Source organism: Lithobates pipiens, unplaced genomic scaffold (genome assembly GCF_037356315.1).
Source record: "Lithobates pipiens isolate NorthernLeopardFrog02 unplaced genomic scaffold, aLitPip1_a1.2 Scaffold_8, whole genome shotgun sequence".
NCBI classification, from domain to species: Eukaryota; Metazoa; Chordata; class Amphibia; order Anura; family Ranidae; genus Lithobates; species Lithobates pipiens.
The window spans coordinates 486,584,346-486,601,357 of record NW_027507903.1 but is presented as its reverse complement, the minus strand read 5'-3'; the positions used below and the strand labels follow the sequence as shown (position 1 = coordinate 486,601,357).

The 17,012-nt window shown below is 44.7% G+C and overlaps 1 protein-coding gene across 3 annotated transcripts; it reads right to left on the bottom strand.

Annotated features, from left to right (window-relative positions):
- Positions 1-5,365: 5,365 nt before the first annotated feature.
- Positions 5,366-16,890, bottom strand: RHNO1 (RAD9-HUS1-RAD1 interacting nuclear orphan 1). Of its 3 annotated transcripts, XM_077468979.1 has the most exons (4): positions 16,697-16,890; positions 16,451-16,554; positions 16,068-16,369; positions 5,366-6,052 (listed from the first exon to the last, which is right to left on the bottom strand). In XM_077468979.1, exons 3-4 carry the CDS (start codon positions 16,233-16,235, stop codon positions 5,483-5,485), a joined length of 738 nt encoding a protein of 245 aa, XP_077325105.1. In that variant the 5' UTR covers positions 16,236-16,369; positions 16,451-16,554; positions 16,697-16,890; the 3' UTR covers positions 5,366-5,482. The 3 variants fall into 3 exon arrangements, with proteins under 3 accessions (XP_077325105.1, XP_077325104.1, XP_077325106.1); XM_077468978.1 differs by having other exon boundaries at positions 16,451-16,890; XM_077468980.1 differs by lacking the exon at positions 16,451-16,554.
- Between the last annotated feature and the right edge of the window lie 122 nt (positions 16,891-17,012).

The following is a 17,012-nucleotide window of genomic DNA, read 5'->3' as shown; positions in this document are numbered from 1 at the left end:
GTGGATGTATATGTGCAAAGGCATTAAAGTCCAATTTTCTTTCCACTGCATATATGCATTATGTGGCTAGCAAGAGGTTAAAGTGGTTGTAAACCTGTCATTCCTGTCTGCTGTCTCATTCCTCTGCTATCTACATGAGTCACTTCTGATAAGTTTTCCTGACACCAAGAGAAAAAAGGTGACAGGGGAGGGATCACCAGCTGACTGACAGCCTCAGCTCTGGTTCTGTGTGCTGTGTGAATGGGGGTGTGTCCCTTCCCTCCAGTCAGCTCTCAGATCTCTCCTAACTGAGCGCTGCAGAGTGCAATTTCAGCTCTCTGACCTTTTTTTCTGACAGCTCAGACAAGCTTTATAAAAACTCTGCCGTTTAAACAGCTGTAGAGAAACTGCAGATAAACAGGTACAATAATCTCCGTGTATCACCTAAAGCAGGGTACTTTACTGGGTATATGTAAAGGTTTACAACCACTTTAAGTTAAAGAAGGGAGTGGACGTGGATTTTTATTCAAATAGATATATCCAATCGCCTGAAGAAGCGACTTTGTGGTCGCAAAACATGTTGAGCGGAACTTCGTTATACATGAGGACAAGTGGTATCCCCAATCTAGAGGATTGCATACGTGGACATTTTGAGATCTGTTGAAAACCAATATATATAACATTTTCTAAAAATTTTCCTAATGTGACTTTTTGTTTGTCATGTGTTAAGCAATGTATGATGAACTATGCTTAATAAAACATTGGAACAAAAAAAACTATATATATATATACATATATATATATATATATATATATATATATTATATCCTCTAGGGAAGCCACGTGGAGTCCAATAAAATTTTAGATGTTTTGTGTGTTTAATATCTTTTGTATTTTGGAAAAACCTTTTAATGTAGAGGAATAAATTGTTTAATATTATGGTAAATGCCTTTAAAGTCCATTATTTTTTCAGTATTCCATATGTATCGCCCAGGATGTGGCACATGTTAAGTAGAGGTGCATAATAACCACCAGAGGGCACTATTCTCATTTATGTTAATTGACCTTTTAAAGCTTCGTGTTTTTTTTTTTTTGTTTGTTTTTTTACACAGCAACACATACTGTTGCACAATAGAATTAGGGCTCGTTCTCACAACATTCAGAGGTACTCACTTTTTTGCATAGTTCTGCCTCTTCTTGCAGGTGTCCGTTTGCCGCTTCCCTGAATATCCAGGTGATGAAAGCGGAACTTTACCCAAAGCAACTTTATAATGTTCTTTAGCAAGGAACATTCATCCCACATCAATAATTAAGCTACCAAAATGAGTGTGTGTTGTAAGTTGCCTCCAGCATTGTTCTGTTTCTTCATGCTGGAGGCTGCCATTTTGCTGAAGCCAAGAGCTCCTGAACAACAGTAAATCATAAAGAGGAACTAAACCCCTCAATTTAACAGTTTAAAAAAAAAAAACATATAAAACAGTCACATTCTTGGAATGCCAGGATTGCTAACTGTCACACTTGCTTGTGTCCTCAACCAAACTGCCAAGCCATCAAATGCTGTCATAACTAATCACATGTACAGTACCATGGCAGTTACAGATCAAACAGAAGCAGCCTCCTTGGCTGTAACGATAGAAGGGCTTAATTCTGCTTTAAGGTGGTCAGCAGGCCTCTACAAACTCAGCAGTGCCTAAAATTTTTAGAGCAACGGAGCATGTGCAGAGCAGTGTGTATTACTGGATTTTAAACAGTACGACACTTATTTTTTAATGTTTTACATAGCTATACCTGCAAAAGGGGCCAGTCTGAAGTGATCTAGCAGGACTTCATTTTCTGACTAAAGTTCCACTTGGAAGTTCGCACTCACGATATCAGCAAGAACACCTCCAGGGCTATGTTTCAGATTTTTTTTGCTATTATGCATGCATCCCCCATTTATTTTTATTTTTTTAAGTTGGACGTGATCATGCTGCATGCACCTATTCACACAGGCAGCCTGGACTACAAAACACAAAATAGTCCCTCTGCTCCTCCTCCAAAGGACATAATTGACATTGACTCCAGAGGCAGTGCCTTGGAAGATGCTTTTCAGTTGCTGCCCCTGGAGGAGGAGCAGAGGATATGTCTTGTGTCTCCTCTTGGTTTGCTTGCGCATGACGCTGCAAGTAGTGTGACCACATCACCATGTATTCAGATCCTGGAAGCATGCATGAATAGGGGCCTCTGTAGAAACCTGCTAGAGAAAACAAAAAAAAAATCAGAAAATTGGGACCAACAGACTAGAGTGGAAAGGAGGTGGTTGGGTCTGCCGCAAAAAAAAAGTAGGATTACACATATACCTTTTTTTTTTGTTTTGAATCAGCGAGCATATGTACCAATACTTTCCGATGCCGAGTACCGATACTTTGCAGTGCGATTTGCGTCAATACTAGGCCTGCAACTAACGATTATTTTCATAATGGATTAGTTGGCACTATTTCTCCCGGGAACACCAATGATGGGGCAGCACTATTCCTCCCAGGGTGGCACAGTGGTGTAGTGGTTAGCACTCCCGCCTAGCAGTAAAAAGGGTCGCTGGTTCAAATCACAACACTACCTGCCTGGAGTTTGCATGTTCTCCCTGTGCCTGCGTGGGTTTCCTCTGGGCACTCTGGTTTCCTCCCACACGCCAAAGACATGCAGGTAGGTTAATTGGCTTCTGTCCTAAATTTACCCTAGTATATGAATGGGGATCTTGGATTGTGGGCTTCTTGAGGATAGGGACCAATGTGAGTGTGCAATGTACAGGAATAGGGACAATTGTAGGCACTCACTCAGGATGGACTGGTGTCTTTATTCAACCTTACTAACTATGAACACAATCATGGGGTGCTACCCCCCCCCCCCAGAAATACTTAGGATCATTTATGGGACACTTGTCATAGAAATTAATGTACTGAGTTGTTACTGTATAGCCATTAGCCACTACCTTTCAGCGTGAAGCTCGGCACTCCTGGCTGCTTCTCGCCTCTGTTCCCTCGAGGAAGCAGTGGGCAGAGCTGAGAAGATCAGTGCGGAGCTGATGTGAGCAAGGAAGAGAGGCACGGACGTGTCTGGTCACATATAGCGGCACCTTGTACACAGGAGGATTTTAACGGATGGACAGGGAGGAAGGTGCGGACCCACTAATCGCTAATGAAAATTGTTGACAACGATTTTCATTATCGATTAATCGTTTCAGCCCTAGTCAATACAAAATAAATGTGTACGCAATTTGGACAGGATTGCAGTTTGCTTCCTGTCTAAATTGCATGTGATTTCTGCCACCAAGCGCACATGTGTTTAGGAAGGGAAGCACTGTCTAGTGGGCAGTTTATTAACCACTTGCCGCCCGCCCTATAGGCAATTGACGGTGGCAAAGTGGTTTCATAATCCTGATCGGACGTCATATGACGTGATCAGGATTATGAGCCGCTGCGCGCCCCCGGCGATCGTTGTTGCGGGGTGTCAGTCTGACCCCCGGCAACTACGATCTCGGTAAAGAGTCTTCGACGGAGACTCTTTACCACGTGATCAGCCGTGTCCAATCACGGCTGATCACAGTGTAAATGGGAAGAGCCGGTGATCGGCTTTTCCTCACTCGCGTCTGTCAGACGCGAGTAGAGGAGAGCCGATCGGCTGCTCCTCTGACAGGGGAGGTCTGTGCTGATCGATTATCAGCACAGCCCCCCCCGAGGATGCCCACACTGGACCACCAGGGACGCCACCAGACCACCAGGGAAAATGTAATCCTCCCTAGACCACCAGGGATGCCAGTCAGCACAATGGATGCCAATCAGTGCCCATAATGGATGCCAATCAGTGCCCACAATGGGCATCACTGATTGGCATGCATTATTGTTTGGCACTGATTGGCATCCATTAGTACAGTATAACACCAATGCCGCCTATGAGTGCCCACCTGTGCCGCCACCTCATCAGTGCCACTTCATTGGTGCCACTTCATTGGTGCCCATCAGTGCCGCCTTATCAGTGCCCATCAGTGTAGCCCCATCAGTGCCCATCAGCGAAGGAGAAAACTTACTTATTTACAAAGTTTTGAAACTGAAACAAAAAAAAACATTTTTTTTTCAAAATTTTCGGTATTTTTTTTATTTGTAGCGCAAAAAATAAAAACCGTAGAGGTGATCAAATACCACCAAAAGAAAGCTCTATTTGTGGGAAAAAAAATGATAAAAATTTCATTTGGGTACAGTGTAGCATGACCGCGCAATTGTCATTCAAAGTTCGACAGTGCTGAAAGCTCAAAATTGGTCTGGGCAGGAAGGTGTTTAAGTGCCCGGTATTGAAGTGGTTAAAAATGTTTTAACTCACATTAAATACATATATAGTCAAATAAAAAAAAAATCTGCAGTCCCAGTCCTGCCAATTATAGCAAATCGTTGGGGGAGATACAGAGGCAGTCCGCCCCCAAGCTGACATCACTTAGCTGTACTAAACTGTACCCACAGGGGTCCCGGAAACTTCTCCTACAACCCTGTGAGCACCTCCAGTGGCTGTGATTTGCTATCATTGGTCGCACTGGAACACTTATGCAGATTTTGCATTTGACAAGATATGTACTTAATGCGAGTTATACATTTTTTCTTTTTTTTTTTTTAATAATGTATAACTCACCTTAAGTACATATCTGGTCAAATGCAAAATCTGCATAAGTGTTCCAGTGTGGCCAACGATAGCAAATCCCGGCCACTGGAGGTGCTCACAGGGTTGTAGGAGAAGTTTCCGGGATCCCTGTGGGTACAGGGCGGAAGTGATGTCAGCTTGGGGGCCGACTGCCTCTGCATCCCCTCCAGTGATTTGCTATAAATCGGCAGGACTGGGACACGCTGCAGATTTTGCATTTGACCATATATGTACTTAATGTGAGTTAAAACATTTTAATAAACTACCCACTAGACAGTGCTTCCCTTCACACACACACACGTGGAGGGGGATAGCACATGCGATTCTGACAGGAATCGCGCCATATTCCTATTCAAATCGCATGCGATTCTTTGCAGTGAGATTTGCGGCCATTTATCTTGTTTTAAACGCAAATCGCATCGCAAAGTATTGGTTTCGGTATAGGGAGCATTTGCACGAGTACCAATACTCGCGCAAATGCTTGGTATCAGCACTGATACGGATACCAGTATTGGTGCATCCCTACAAAACAGGTAAATACATTTAACCTTTAAGAAAAAGGGAACCAAACATCAAGAGAACCGATCACCTAGCAATTTCAGAACTAAGAGGAGTTGAGCAATGAGGATTCTGAAAACCAGCGACATTCCAAAGACAAATTTTGATAATGCCATCCTTGGAAGTTAAGGGTTACTGGGTTGAGGACAACTGTATCAGTCAGTTTAGAAAACAAGTGCATTTGTAAATTTAATATAATTTTTTTGTTAACATTAGTATTTTTAGTCATTTCTATTTCATCACCAGGAGTTCATAAATTCTATTTACAGAGGTCTGAGTCTTACAACTTCACCTGGACCTGGCTACTTTGTAGCCTGCCCCTCGATTCCAAGTATTTCATTAGTCCCCGTCGTCTCCTCCATGTTACACGGACCCCGTATTCATGCTCTGGGGTATCCTCTGCCAGCACCTGCCCGTTTCCCTGGGGGGTGTTGGCTGCGTCCTGTGTGGTGTCTCTCCTGGAGACTGGTGTTGGCAGGTCAGCTGTGGCAGGCGCCAGCATTGTTGTTTGTGCCGGACTTGCATCTGGAGTCTTTATATCTGGTGGGCTTGCAGTGTTATCACATGAACGTTGAGGAGGAGATTCCGGCATGGGGGTTTGCAAAACCAGCTTTTGCTTGGGCCTCCTCCTGGCACAGAACGACTGAGTTTGTATTAAACTGGTTGTGTTCTGACTGGTAAACGATAACGAAGGAAATTTACAGACACTCTGTTTCCTTGTTGGCGCTCTGAGTGCATTCCGACTCGTGTCTCCAGGGCGGCTCTGTAAAGTGGTGTTGGAGGATGTGTGGCGGAGGCGACGTCGTGCTGGGAAATGCAGTTCAACAGTCTGATCAAATTGTGGAGACACCTATATGTGTGAGGAGGATACAGTCAGTTATCAGACAGCTGAGGGTACAGGCTTGTATACACAGGCATTAGATCCCAGCTTTACTTCCCCCCCCCCCCCCCCATATGCTGCATGGATAAGGCCTCGTTTACACAGACATGCTAAAGCGTACCTGTGTGAGGCTGCGTGCACAGCTGAGCGTCGTGTTTTTGAACATATTGTCACGCGTTTGTATGCGCGTCTTTAAAGCGTTTTTGAGTTTTGGCGTTTTTTAATTAGCCAAAAGAGAGAAATATCATCTGTTTCATCATTTGTTGCTATGTTTTTCAGTTTTTTTAATCTGCTTTTATTTGTTTGTTTTTTTGTAAGGGGTTAATATTAGGGTTTCATGGTTAGGGGTTAATTTATTTACTTACTTATTATTTATTTATTTTGTTAGGTTAGGGTTAAGGTTAGAGGTTAAAATTAGGGATAGTGGCTATTAGTGTTAAAGTGGTTGTAAACCCCCCCCCCGAGACATTTTTACACATAGGTAAGCCTAGAATAAGGCTTACTTATATGTACTGAAACTATCTCCTGAACGTGCACCGTTTAGGAGATATTTACCTTGTAGTGTGCCGATGAGGTCATTGGCGCATGCGCAGTGAAGAGGCGGCCCTCCGTTCTGTTTCTTCCCCAGCGTGTGCCGTGACTGGCGGTTCGTGACTCCGGACAGTCACAGAGCCGAAGTCCACAGCCCCAGAAGGAAGTGGGGTGAAGATGGATGTGGCCTCACATCACATACTTCGTTTGCAGGTAAGTGTCACAATATGGGCTAGTATGCGATGCATACTAGCCCATTATGCTTTTACTTTGCAGGGGAATAAAGAAAGTATAAACCAGTTGGGTTTACTTCCTCTTTAAGGTTTATGTGTTAATTATTAGGGTTAAGGGTTGTTTTTTTTTTTTTTATTTAATAAAATTTATATTATTTTATTTTCATTTAATTATTGCATTTGAGCAGAAAAATGCACTAAAATTATGAAATCAAGCTTTTCCAACAAGAAACGCTTCAAAAAACACACCGATCTGCCCAATGCAAGCTACAAAAAAAAAGCTCCAGAACATTTGAGCTTAAGGCTGGGTTCACACTGGAGTGATGCGGGAACGCCGCGAATCTGCAGCGTTTTACCGCATCGCATGCCTCCCGCCGGCAGTTCACACTGCCCTATGCGGACTGCTGGGAGTGTCAGTGAAACCTTAATGACACCCCCAGATCAGTTCGCATATCGCAGTGTGATCTGCAAACTCGGACAGGAATCGGATCGCATGGTTTGAACACCCATGCGATCCGATTCTGCTGCGGACCAAAAAAAGGGTCCTTTACGAGTTTGCGATGCAAATTCAGCCATACTATCTGTATGGCTGAACTCGCATCGCACAGAGATCGGATGTGATTTGCACTGCAGTGCGGTGCGAATCACATCCGGTTCTCGCTGCCGCAGTGGTGTGAACCCAGCCTCAGGCAACTTGTGGAGATTTAAAACAACTACATAGAGAATAATTGATTTTTTTTCTGCCGCATTTTGAAGCTTCAAGCTACAAAATGCTAAACGTACGAATAGGGTCTAAGGACCCAGTTTGCCCGCACCGGATGCACATGCATGCAGTCCAATTCATGTCAAATGGAATTCAGCAGCTGCACAGACAAAGCCACTGCTCACAATCTGATATCTGTGGGGTGCAGGTCTAGGTCCCCCAATGCAGACAGTGTGCGTTTGACATCTGTGTGACTGCAGATCACCAAACTGGGAGCAATCTCTGTGCAGCCGCTGAAATCCACCTGACATGAATGGGACCACTTGTGTAATAAAATGGAATGACACAAGGAAAGAGTATTGAACACGCTAACTGAGATGTATTTATTACTCCGTACTAAACCCTTTGTTGGTAATAACAGCTTCAAGACGCCTCCTGTATGGAGAAACTAGTGACATGCATTACTAAGGTGTGATTTTGGCCCATTCTTCTACACAAACAGTCTTCAAGTCTTGAAGGTCCCTTGGGCCTCTTCTATTACCTCTGATCTTTAGTTCTTCCAATTAGGAGTTTCCTTGGCTTTGTGTTTGGGATCATTGTCTTGCTGAAATGTCCACCCTGGTAGATAGCAGCAGATTTTTATCAAGAATGTCTTGGTACATTTTTCCCATTCATCCTTCAAGGATATGATGTTTGCCAGTACTGTGTGCTGAAAAACACCCCCACACCATGTTGTTTCCACCTCCAAACTTCACTGTTGGTATGGGGGTTTTTGGCATGATGTACAGCGCCATTTGCCCTCCAAACATGATGTGTGGTTTGGCATCCAAAGAGTTCAATTTTGGTCTCATCTGACCAGACTATATTCTCACAGTATTTCACAGTCTAAATGTTGAGCATCAAACTTTAAATTCAGCAATGGAGTCTTGGTGAGCGTGCATACAGGCCCTGGCGGTTGAATGCATTACTTATTGTTTTCTTTGAAACAATTTTACCTGCCAATTCCAGATCTTTTTGAAGCTCTCCACAAGTGGTCCTTGGCTCTTGGACAACTTCTGATAATTCTTTTCACTCCTCTGTCAGAAATCCTGCAAGGAGCACCTGCTCGTGGCCGGTGTATGGTCAAATTATGTTCTTTCCACTTCTGGATATGGCCCCAGTAGTGCTCACTGGAACATTTGGAAGTTTAGAAATCCTTCTGTAACCAATGCCATTAGTATGTTTTGAAACAATAAGGCTGTGAACGTCTTGAGAGAGCTCTTTGCTTTTACCCATCATGAGATGTTTCTTGTGTGAGACCTTGGTAATGAGACACCTTTTTATAGGCCATAAGTTGGGACTGAACCAGCTGATCCTAATTTGCACTGACAGGGGGCAGGATTGCTTTCTACTTGCTGTCAGATTTCAGATGGTCTTGGCTTTTCATACCTATTTGCACCCCCCTTTCTTCATGCGTTCAATACCTTTTCCCTGTGTCATTCCATTTTATTACACAACTTCATTTCTGAACGTATTTGTTTTGGTTTCTTTTGTATGGATGGATTGCATGGGTTGTTACCAACATGGTGCCAATGTCATGTCACTAGCACCTTTAGAAATATATTCACCTAGAAAAATGGTGATGTGTTCAATACTAATTTTACCTACTGTATGTGTGCAGCCGGTGGGATAAAGTTAAAATTAAAAATATACTTACCTGCTCTGTGCAGAACAGCCCCAATCTTCCCATTCCCTGCCGGCACTGTCTGCTCCTCCTTCCTCCAGGTGCCTCCTTAGCAAGCCAGGTGCTGTAAAAGCACCTATTCTAATGCTTCAGAGCTGGGCTGTGTGCATCCATAAATACACACAGCGCCTGTAAGCCATGCCCCCACTCTCTTATCACAAGGGCTCTGTCTGCTCTTTCCCCCCTTATTGGCTCAGAGAAATCAGTGCGAGCCATTGGCTCCTACTGATATCAATCAAAGCAAGTGGTGAGGGGGCCGAGCCAAGTCCTGCGGCCTGTGTCAATAGACACAGAACACAGGGCTGGGGAGCAAGCCCATATGGGTGCACCCATAGCAAGCTGCTTGCTATAGGGGTACTCAGCAGGGGGAAGAGCCTGGAACTCTGGCAGGAAACCCAAGATGAAAAAGGATCAGGGCTGCTCTGTGTAAAACCACGACACAGAGCGGTGAAGTATAATGGTTTGTTATTTTAAAGTAAAACAATATAGTTTAACCTCTTGCTTACTGGGCACTTAGACCCCCTCCTGCCCAGACCAATTTTTAGCTTTCAGCGCTGTCACACTTTGAATGACAATTGCGCGGTCATGCTACACTGTACTCAAATTAAATTGTTATCATTTTTTTCACAAAAATTGAGCTTTCTTTTGGTGGCATTTAATCACCACTTGGGTTTTTATTTTTTGCTAAACAAAGACACAAATTTTTAAGAAAACTTGTTTCATAGTTTGCTATAAAATTTTGCAAACGGATAACTTTTCTCTTTCATTGATATTCGCTGATAAGGCTGCACTGATAAGACGGCACTGATGGGTGGCACTGGTGATGAGGCACTTTGGTGGCGACTTTTATAGGTGGCACTGTGGGCACTGGTAGGTGGCACAGAAGCCTCTGCAGAGGCTCTCCACGATCAGGACGGATGTCCCACTCACAGCCGCCGCCGACCGCCTTTTTTTTATATTTACTCGCGCTACCAGCACGAGGAGAAAAACAAAATTGCTGATTAGCGGCTCTGTTTACATCACATGATCAGTTGTCATTGGCTGACAACTGATCACGTGGTAAGGGGGGGGGTCGGGATCGACCCCTTACTCCGATCAGAAAATCCCAGCAAATTAGGTGGTTAATCCCTTTATGGTAAAAAAATAAAAAAGTTTTTACTTTAGAAACAATGTTAAAGGGGGAGTCCGCCGTTTTTTTTTTTTTTTTTTTTTTTTTTAAAGCCAGCAGCTACAAATACTGCAGCTGCTGACTTTTAAAATAATGACAGTTACCCGAACAGTGCGCCCGCGATGTCGGCACCCGAAGCCAATCTCTCGATCGTCTCAGGTGCTGCCGCCGCCATCTTGGCTATGGGAATCAGGAAGTGATAATTTCCCGGTCCTCTACTGCGCATGCGCGAGTCGCGCTGCGCAATAAGGATGGTCCCGCTGTCTCTGGGATCCGTGTGTTTCCCAGCAGACAGCGGGGGACCTTCGGAAAGGGGCGTAGATATCTGCAGAAAGGGGCATATATTCTGCAGATGTCTATGCTGGAAGTGGGTGCAGATACCTGTACTGTACAGGTACCTGCACCCCCCTCCCCCCTGAAAGGTGCCAATTGGGTGCTGCCACAACCGAGGTATCCCTCTTTACAGGAGGCGGTCCTGTGTACGATAACGGTGGTCTTCGTGGCGGGTTCGCCACAAGATCACCGTTATCAGCGGCGGGAGAGGTGCCGCCCCCCCTCCCGCCGTTCTCCCGTGCCCTCCGCCGCTTACCGGAGCCGACGGTAGCGGCGGAGGCGATCTGGTCCTCTTCCTAGCTGGGTATGGAGACGAGTGAGGCTAAGATGGCCCCCACTCGTCTCTATACCATAGGAGGGCGGAAGCGACGCCAAAACGTCACTTCCGCCCATACCTCTTAAAAGGTATATTAAAAGGTATATTTTTTTCAATGTCATTAATTAAAAATGAAAGTAAAAATAATTAAAATCAAGTAAAAAAAAAAAAAATACAATTTCTAAACCCCCCCCCCGTCGAGCTTGCGCACAAAAGCGAACGCATACGTGAGCAGCGCCCACATATGAAGACGGCGGACAAACCACACATGTGAGGTATCGCCGCGATAGGTAGAGCGAGAGCAATAATTCTAGCCATAGACCTCCTCTGTAATGCAAAACATGCAACCTGTAGAATTTTTTAAATGTCGCTTATGGAGATTTTTGAGGGTAAACATTTGACGCCATTCCACGAGCGGGCGCAATTTTGAAGCATGACATGTTGGGTATCAATTTACTCGGCGTAACATTATCTTTCACAATATAAAAAAAATTGGGCTAATTTTACTGTTGTCTTATTTTTTTATTCAAAAAAGTGAATTTTTTCCCAAAAAAAGTGTGCTTGTAAGATTAATGCGCAAATACGGTGTGAAAAAAAGTATTGCAATGACCACCATTTTATTCTCTAGGGTGTTAGAACCCCCAAACATTATATTTTGTTTTTTTTCTAAGTAATTTTCTAGCAAAAAAAATAAAAATGTTTTAAACATGTAAACGCCAAATCTGAAAAAGAGGCCTGGTCCTTAAGTGGTTAAAGTAAAAAACCTTCTGCTGCAGCCCCCCCCGAGCCCCCTCTTTACTTATCTGACCCCGCTCCTTCTCTGGCTGGGAACGCGCACACCAGCTCTACCTGGTGTCTCGTGTCATGATTGGATAGATTAATAGCAGCACAGTCATTGGCTCCCACTGCTGTCAATCAAATCCAATGATGTGGCACTGGGGCCGAGTTCTGCATTCTGTCTGAATGGACACAGGTGCGGGACTCAGGAGCGTGCCCGTACGGGTGTCCACCAAGGAGAGCGTGTCTTCAATGTCGACACTCGATGCTGGGAGAAGCCACCAGCGCCGTTGAGGGACCCCAGAAGAGGAGGACCGGGGCCACTCTGTGAAAAACGAACTGCACAGTAGAGTTAAGTATGACAGGTTTCTTTTTAAAAACAAAAAACTAGGGCTTACAACCCCTTTAACCACTTCCCACCCGGCCAATGCACATATACGGCCGGGTGGGAGCCGTCTACTCCTGATAGGACGTTCAGGAACGTCCATCAGGAGGAGCGGGATCGCGCGCGCGTGCCCGCGCAGCGGCGCGATCCCGATGCGGCCGTGTCCAATCACGGCCGTCATGTGATGTAAACAAACAGCCGGTTGCTAGGCAATCGGCTCCTCCTCTCCTCACACAGAAGTCATCGCTGAGGAGAGGAGAGCAGATTGCTGCAGCCGGCTGATGATCAGTGAGTATGAGCTGTTTTTTACAGCTTTTTACTCACTGATCTTCAGTCTAGTGTAAACACACAACACACCACACAGTGTAAACACAGTCCCCACATATGTCCCCATAACACACATGTCCCCAAAACATACATGTCCCCAAAAAATAAAAACACATGTCCCTAATAATAAAAACATGTCCCCCACATATGTCCCACTAAAATCACTTGTCCCAATGATTATGTGCACACATATGTACGTGATCACCTGCACACATATGTACATGATCATTTGCGTACATATGTCCGTGATCACACAAACCAATTATTATACACTTAACGGAATTTTTTTTTACCAAAAACATGTAGCAGAATACATTTTGGCTTAAATTTATGACAAAATTTGATTTTATTGCATTTCTTTTAAAATAGAAAAAAGAAAATATTGTTTTTTTTCCAAATTTCCGCTTTTTTGCGCTTATATCGCAAAAAATAAAAAACGGAGTCGTGAATAAATACCAGCAAAATAAAGCTCTATTTGTGCGAACAAAATGATAAAAATTTTATTTGGGTACAGTGTAGCATGACCGCGCAATTGTCATTGAAAGCGCTAGAGCGATGAAAGCTGAAAATTGGGCTGGGAAGGAAGGGGGCGAAAGTGCCCAGTATTGTAGTGGTTAAAGTGAATGTAAATTCTCGTTTTTAAAAAAATAAATAAAAATAACAAACATGTAATCCTAAAATCATCTGTGCAGTAGATTTGCACAGAGCAGCCCAGATCCTCCTCTTTTCAGGTTCCCCCCCCCTCCTGCTTCTGACCCCTTCCTCCTGTTGAGTGCCCCCACAGCAAGCAGCTTGCTATGGGGGCAACTGAGCTGGGTCATAGCTCTGTGTGTTCATTCAAACACAGAGCCCCGACCCGGCCCCCTCTTTCTTCTGATTGGCTAACTGACTTTGATTGGGATCCAATTGTGCCACTGTTGTGTCTCAGCCAATCAGGAGGAGAGTCTTGGACAGCTAAAACACTTGTGGACATTGCTGGAGAGAGATGGGCCCCAGGTAAGTAATTAGGGGGTGCTGAGAAGGCTGCAGAATGCATTAAGGTTTAAAAAAAAAAAAAGGGTTTCCCCTAGAAAATTACTCAAAACCCGGCCCTAACATTATATATGTTTTTTTTTTATTATTATTATGGTATTTGTGCAATAATTTTTCAAACGAATTTTCATGCATTAAAAAAAATAAACAGTAAAGTTAGCCCAAACTTTTTATATAATGTGAAAGATGTTACACGAGTAAATAGATACCCAACATGTAACACTTTAAAATTGCGCACACTCATTGAATGGCACCAAACTTTGGTTCTTAATCTCCATAGGCAACGCTTTATATTTTTTTACAGGTTACCAGTTTGGAGAGTTACGGAGGATGTCTAGTGCTAGAATTGATGCTTGCACTCTAACGCACGTGGCGATGCCTCACATGTGTGGTTTGAAAGGCGTTTACATATGTGGGCTGGTCCTTCAGTAGCTGCAGGCATCATTTAGATATTCCCACTGAAAGTCAAGGACGTCATATGACGGCCTTGGGCTGGAAGTGGTTAAGTACATCAGTGTGAATGAGGCCTAACAGAGCTGCAGGTTATAAAGTCTATGTAGAGCCAAAACTTTTTTTTTTTTTTTTTTTTTTTAATAAGGCTTTAAAAAAGAAAAACCAAGGGGTAAAACCTGTGAGCTTATTTTTTGCCATATGTGTGCCTTTGAAGAGATTTCCCTTCACTTCTATTCCTGACAACACAACAGGAAGTGAGAGGAAATCTCTCTTATACCATCCAGGCCCCCCTAAAAAGAATCTAAGTATTTCTCTCTGTGTTCCCTACTCTCGGTGCCGGGACAAGGTCATCCAGTGCCCAGGGCACCACCACCACTACCCCAATACCAATAGCATTGCTGGTGTTTGATAGGTGCTGAGGGGGTAATATTACTGCGTAATCAGTTTGCATGAACAGGTTTGCGAATTAGATGCGGATTTTCAGCACATTTTCACCGCTACTAGTGTGAACTGGCCCTAAGTGATAACATTTGAATTATAAATAGAAAAAAAAAAAAGTGGAATCAGGGATAAGGAAATAGTGAAAACATGAAGGCGGTGGGGTAGTAAGGGCCTGTTCAGCATGTCTGCATTTTATCACCTCTGGGCTGCATTGCACTGGAAGGGGCACAAATAATGAATTGTATTCTATATGTGCCATTGCAGTGACTGGCTTTTCCAGTGTGAAAATAAGCCAGTTACTGCAGTACAGTGAATGAGCCTCTGCAGTGTTAATAAAGAGCAGAGTAAATAGCTGCAGAGAATGTGCGAGGTGAGCGATGGTCACAGGATAGTTCCAGAATAGGAAAAAATAAAAAGTAAGCAGTAATGGAAAGGGGGCCTGTAGCATGTCCAGCGCTGAGATCGGGAGGCTGCACTGAGGTTTGCTGTGGAGGTGAGTAGAGATCAGAAGAGAGAAGGTGAATGAGGAGATGGGCAGGAAGATCGGTGTAAGGAGAGTCTAATCGCAGGATAGTACTGGGAGAAATGAGCAGGCAGAGGGAGTGGGGGGTGTGGGGGGGGGGGGGGGAAGGTGAAATGATCGGAGGAGCAAAGTGAAAGTAACATTTTAAACAAACACCGGGAAGGAGAGCAAGACCACGCAGTTAAAGCGAAGTTCCAGCTAAAAAACTTTTTCTTTTTTTTTTTAAAGTCAGTAGCTACAAACACTGTAGCTGCTGACTTTTAATAAGCACCCTTACCTGTCCATCGGATCGGGTCCCGCCGCCGTCATTCGAACTAAGGGAAGCAGGCTCCACTGCGGCTTCAATGCCCGTTTCCTACTGTACGGCGCTTTGTGAATGGCCGGCTGTGTTCTGGGATACACACAGGTCCCAGAACAGAGCGCGAGGAGAAGAAGAATGAAGACTACGGCGGAATAGAAAGTGGCAGATTTGGACAATCTGCCTAGTAGAGATGAGCTCAGGCGTGTTTACATGGAACACGTGCAGAGCCCGCCAGGAAGTCGGCACAGCGCTGCGCTAATCACAGGCAGTGAGACATTGCCTGATGTGCGGCTCCAGAGATCGGGCAATGTCTCACTGCCTGTGATTAGCACAGCGCTGCCCCGACTTCCTGGTGGGCTCTGCACGTGTTCCATGCGAACGCGCCGGAGCTCATCCCTACTGCCTAGCAACAGCCATTTCTGCTAAGTACATTTTTTTTTTTTTTTTGGTGCCTTTTTATGTTGTTTTTTTTTTTTTTTCAGGATGGACCTCCACTTTAACTCATAGTTGAAGTGGCTAGAACAGAGGAGGAGGAGAATGACAGCCACTTCCATCTGACAGGTAGAAGAATCATCTGATGCTCCCAGCGCCCCCTTTTCACACAAATTAACACTGCACTCAGGGCAAGTGCCCTCTCTGCCCACCCCTTGTACTGGCACTGCCTACTCTATCCAAAATGTTAAATAAATAAATCAGATATATATTCCATTTGTCTTTGTATGATCAAGTGCAAATTTACCCAAGAAATGGATGCGTTGTCACCCAAGGGCTTGGTGGGCACACATACAGGGTTTTCTGCCTTCGGTGGAGCCGTGCCATACTCATGAATGGAACCCTTCTGTGGGCTCTCCAGGAAGGTGAGGCGTCCTTTCCGCGGGTTACAAGCAGTCCGCTTCTTGGCAGGCATGAGCAGTCAGATCCTGGCCAGTTGGGTACCACATGGTGAGATGGTGCAGAGGATGGGTCATACACAGGAGCAACCAAACATCCGATATCCAATGGCTGCAGGAAGGTGACGGCTCTTCACAGCAGGTCCCAAATCTGAAAAAAGATTCAACATTAAAGCCTAATGGCAAAGCTGTTCTTCTATAGATTGGAGTGTGAAGGGGTTAAAAGCCCTACCAGGTTTGTCTCTTTGTGTGACCCCACTGGGCAGATTCACCTTTCCGTTGACCACTGTCCCTGATAGAGTGAGAGGTGGGAGATCCACAAACTGACAGTTGTCACTGGTAAAGGAAGTAAGAGGAAATCTAAAAATGGGGACAACTATCAGAAGCTCTTCCACCTCGTTGCTATGAGAAACACAATGTCTACAGACGATAGCTGCTGTCTGCCATAGGGATATAGTCAGTGGCTGTGAAGCAATACCTGCTGGTTGCTATGGGTGATAACACCCCGCCTCACTTCTCTAAAGAGTCCATGTGTACACAATGGATCAGTACTTCCTGCTGTATACAAAGAGATCCCGCCCTCTCTAGAAATGATTGATTGCCAGGACAAACCGCCCTACCGAGCCCAACTCCTTTACCCAAATCTCCCTCCGTCCCACTTAGCTGCCTGTTCTCCCTCTCATTGGCTACTGCCTCATGTGATACCCAGCTCTGTCCCACCATTGGCCCCAGCTGCTCCTTCCCCAAACGGCTGAGTGCCGATTGGCCGCTGATTAGGCGACGCTATGGACCCC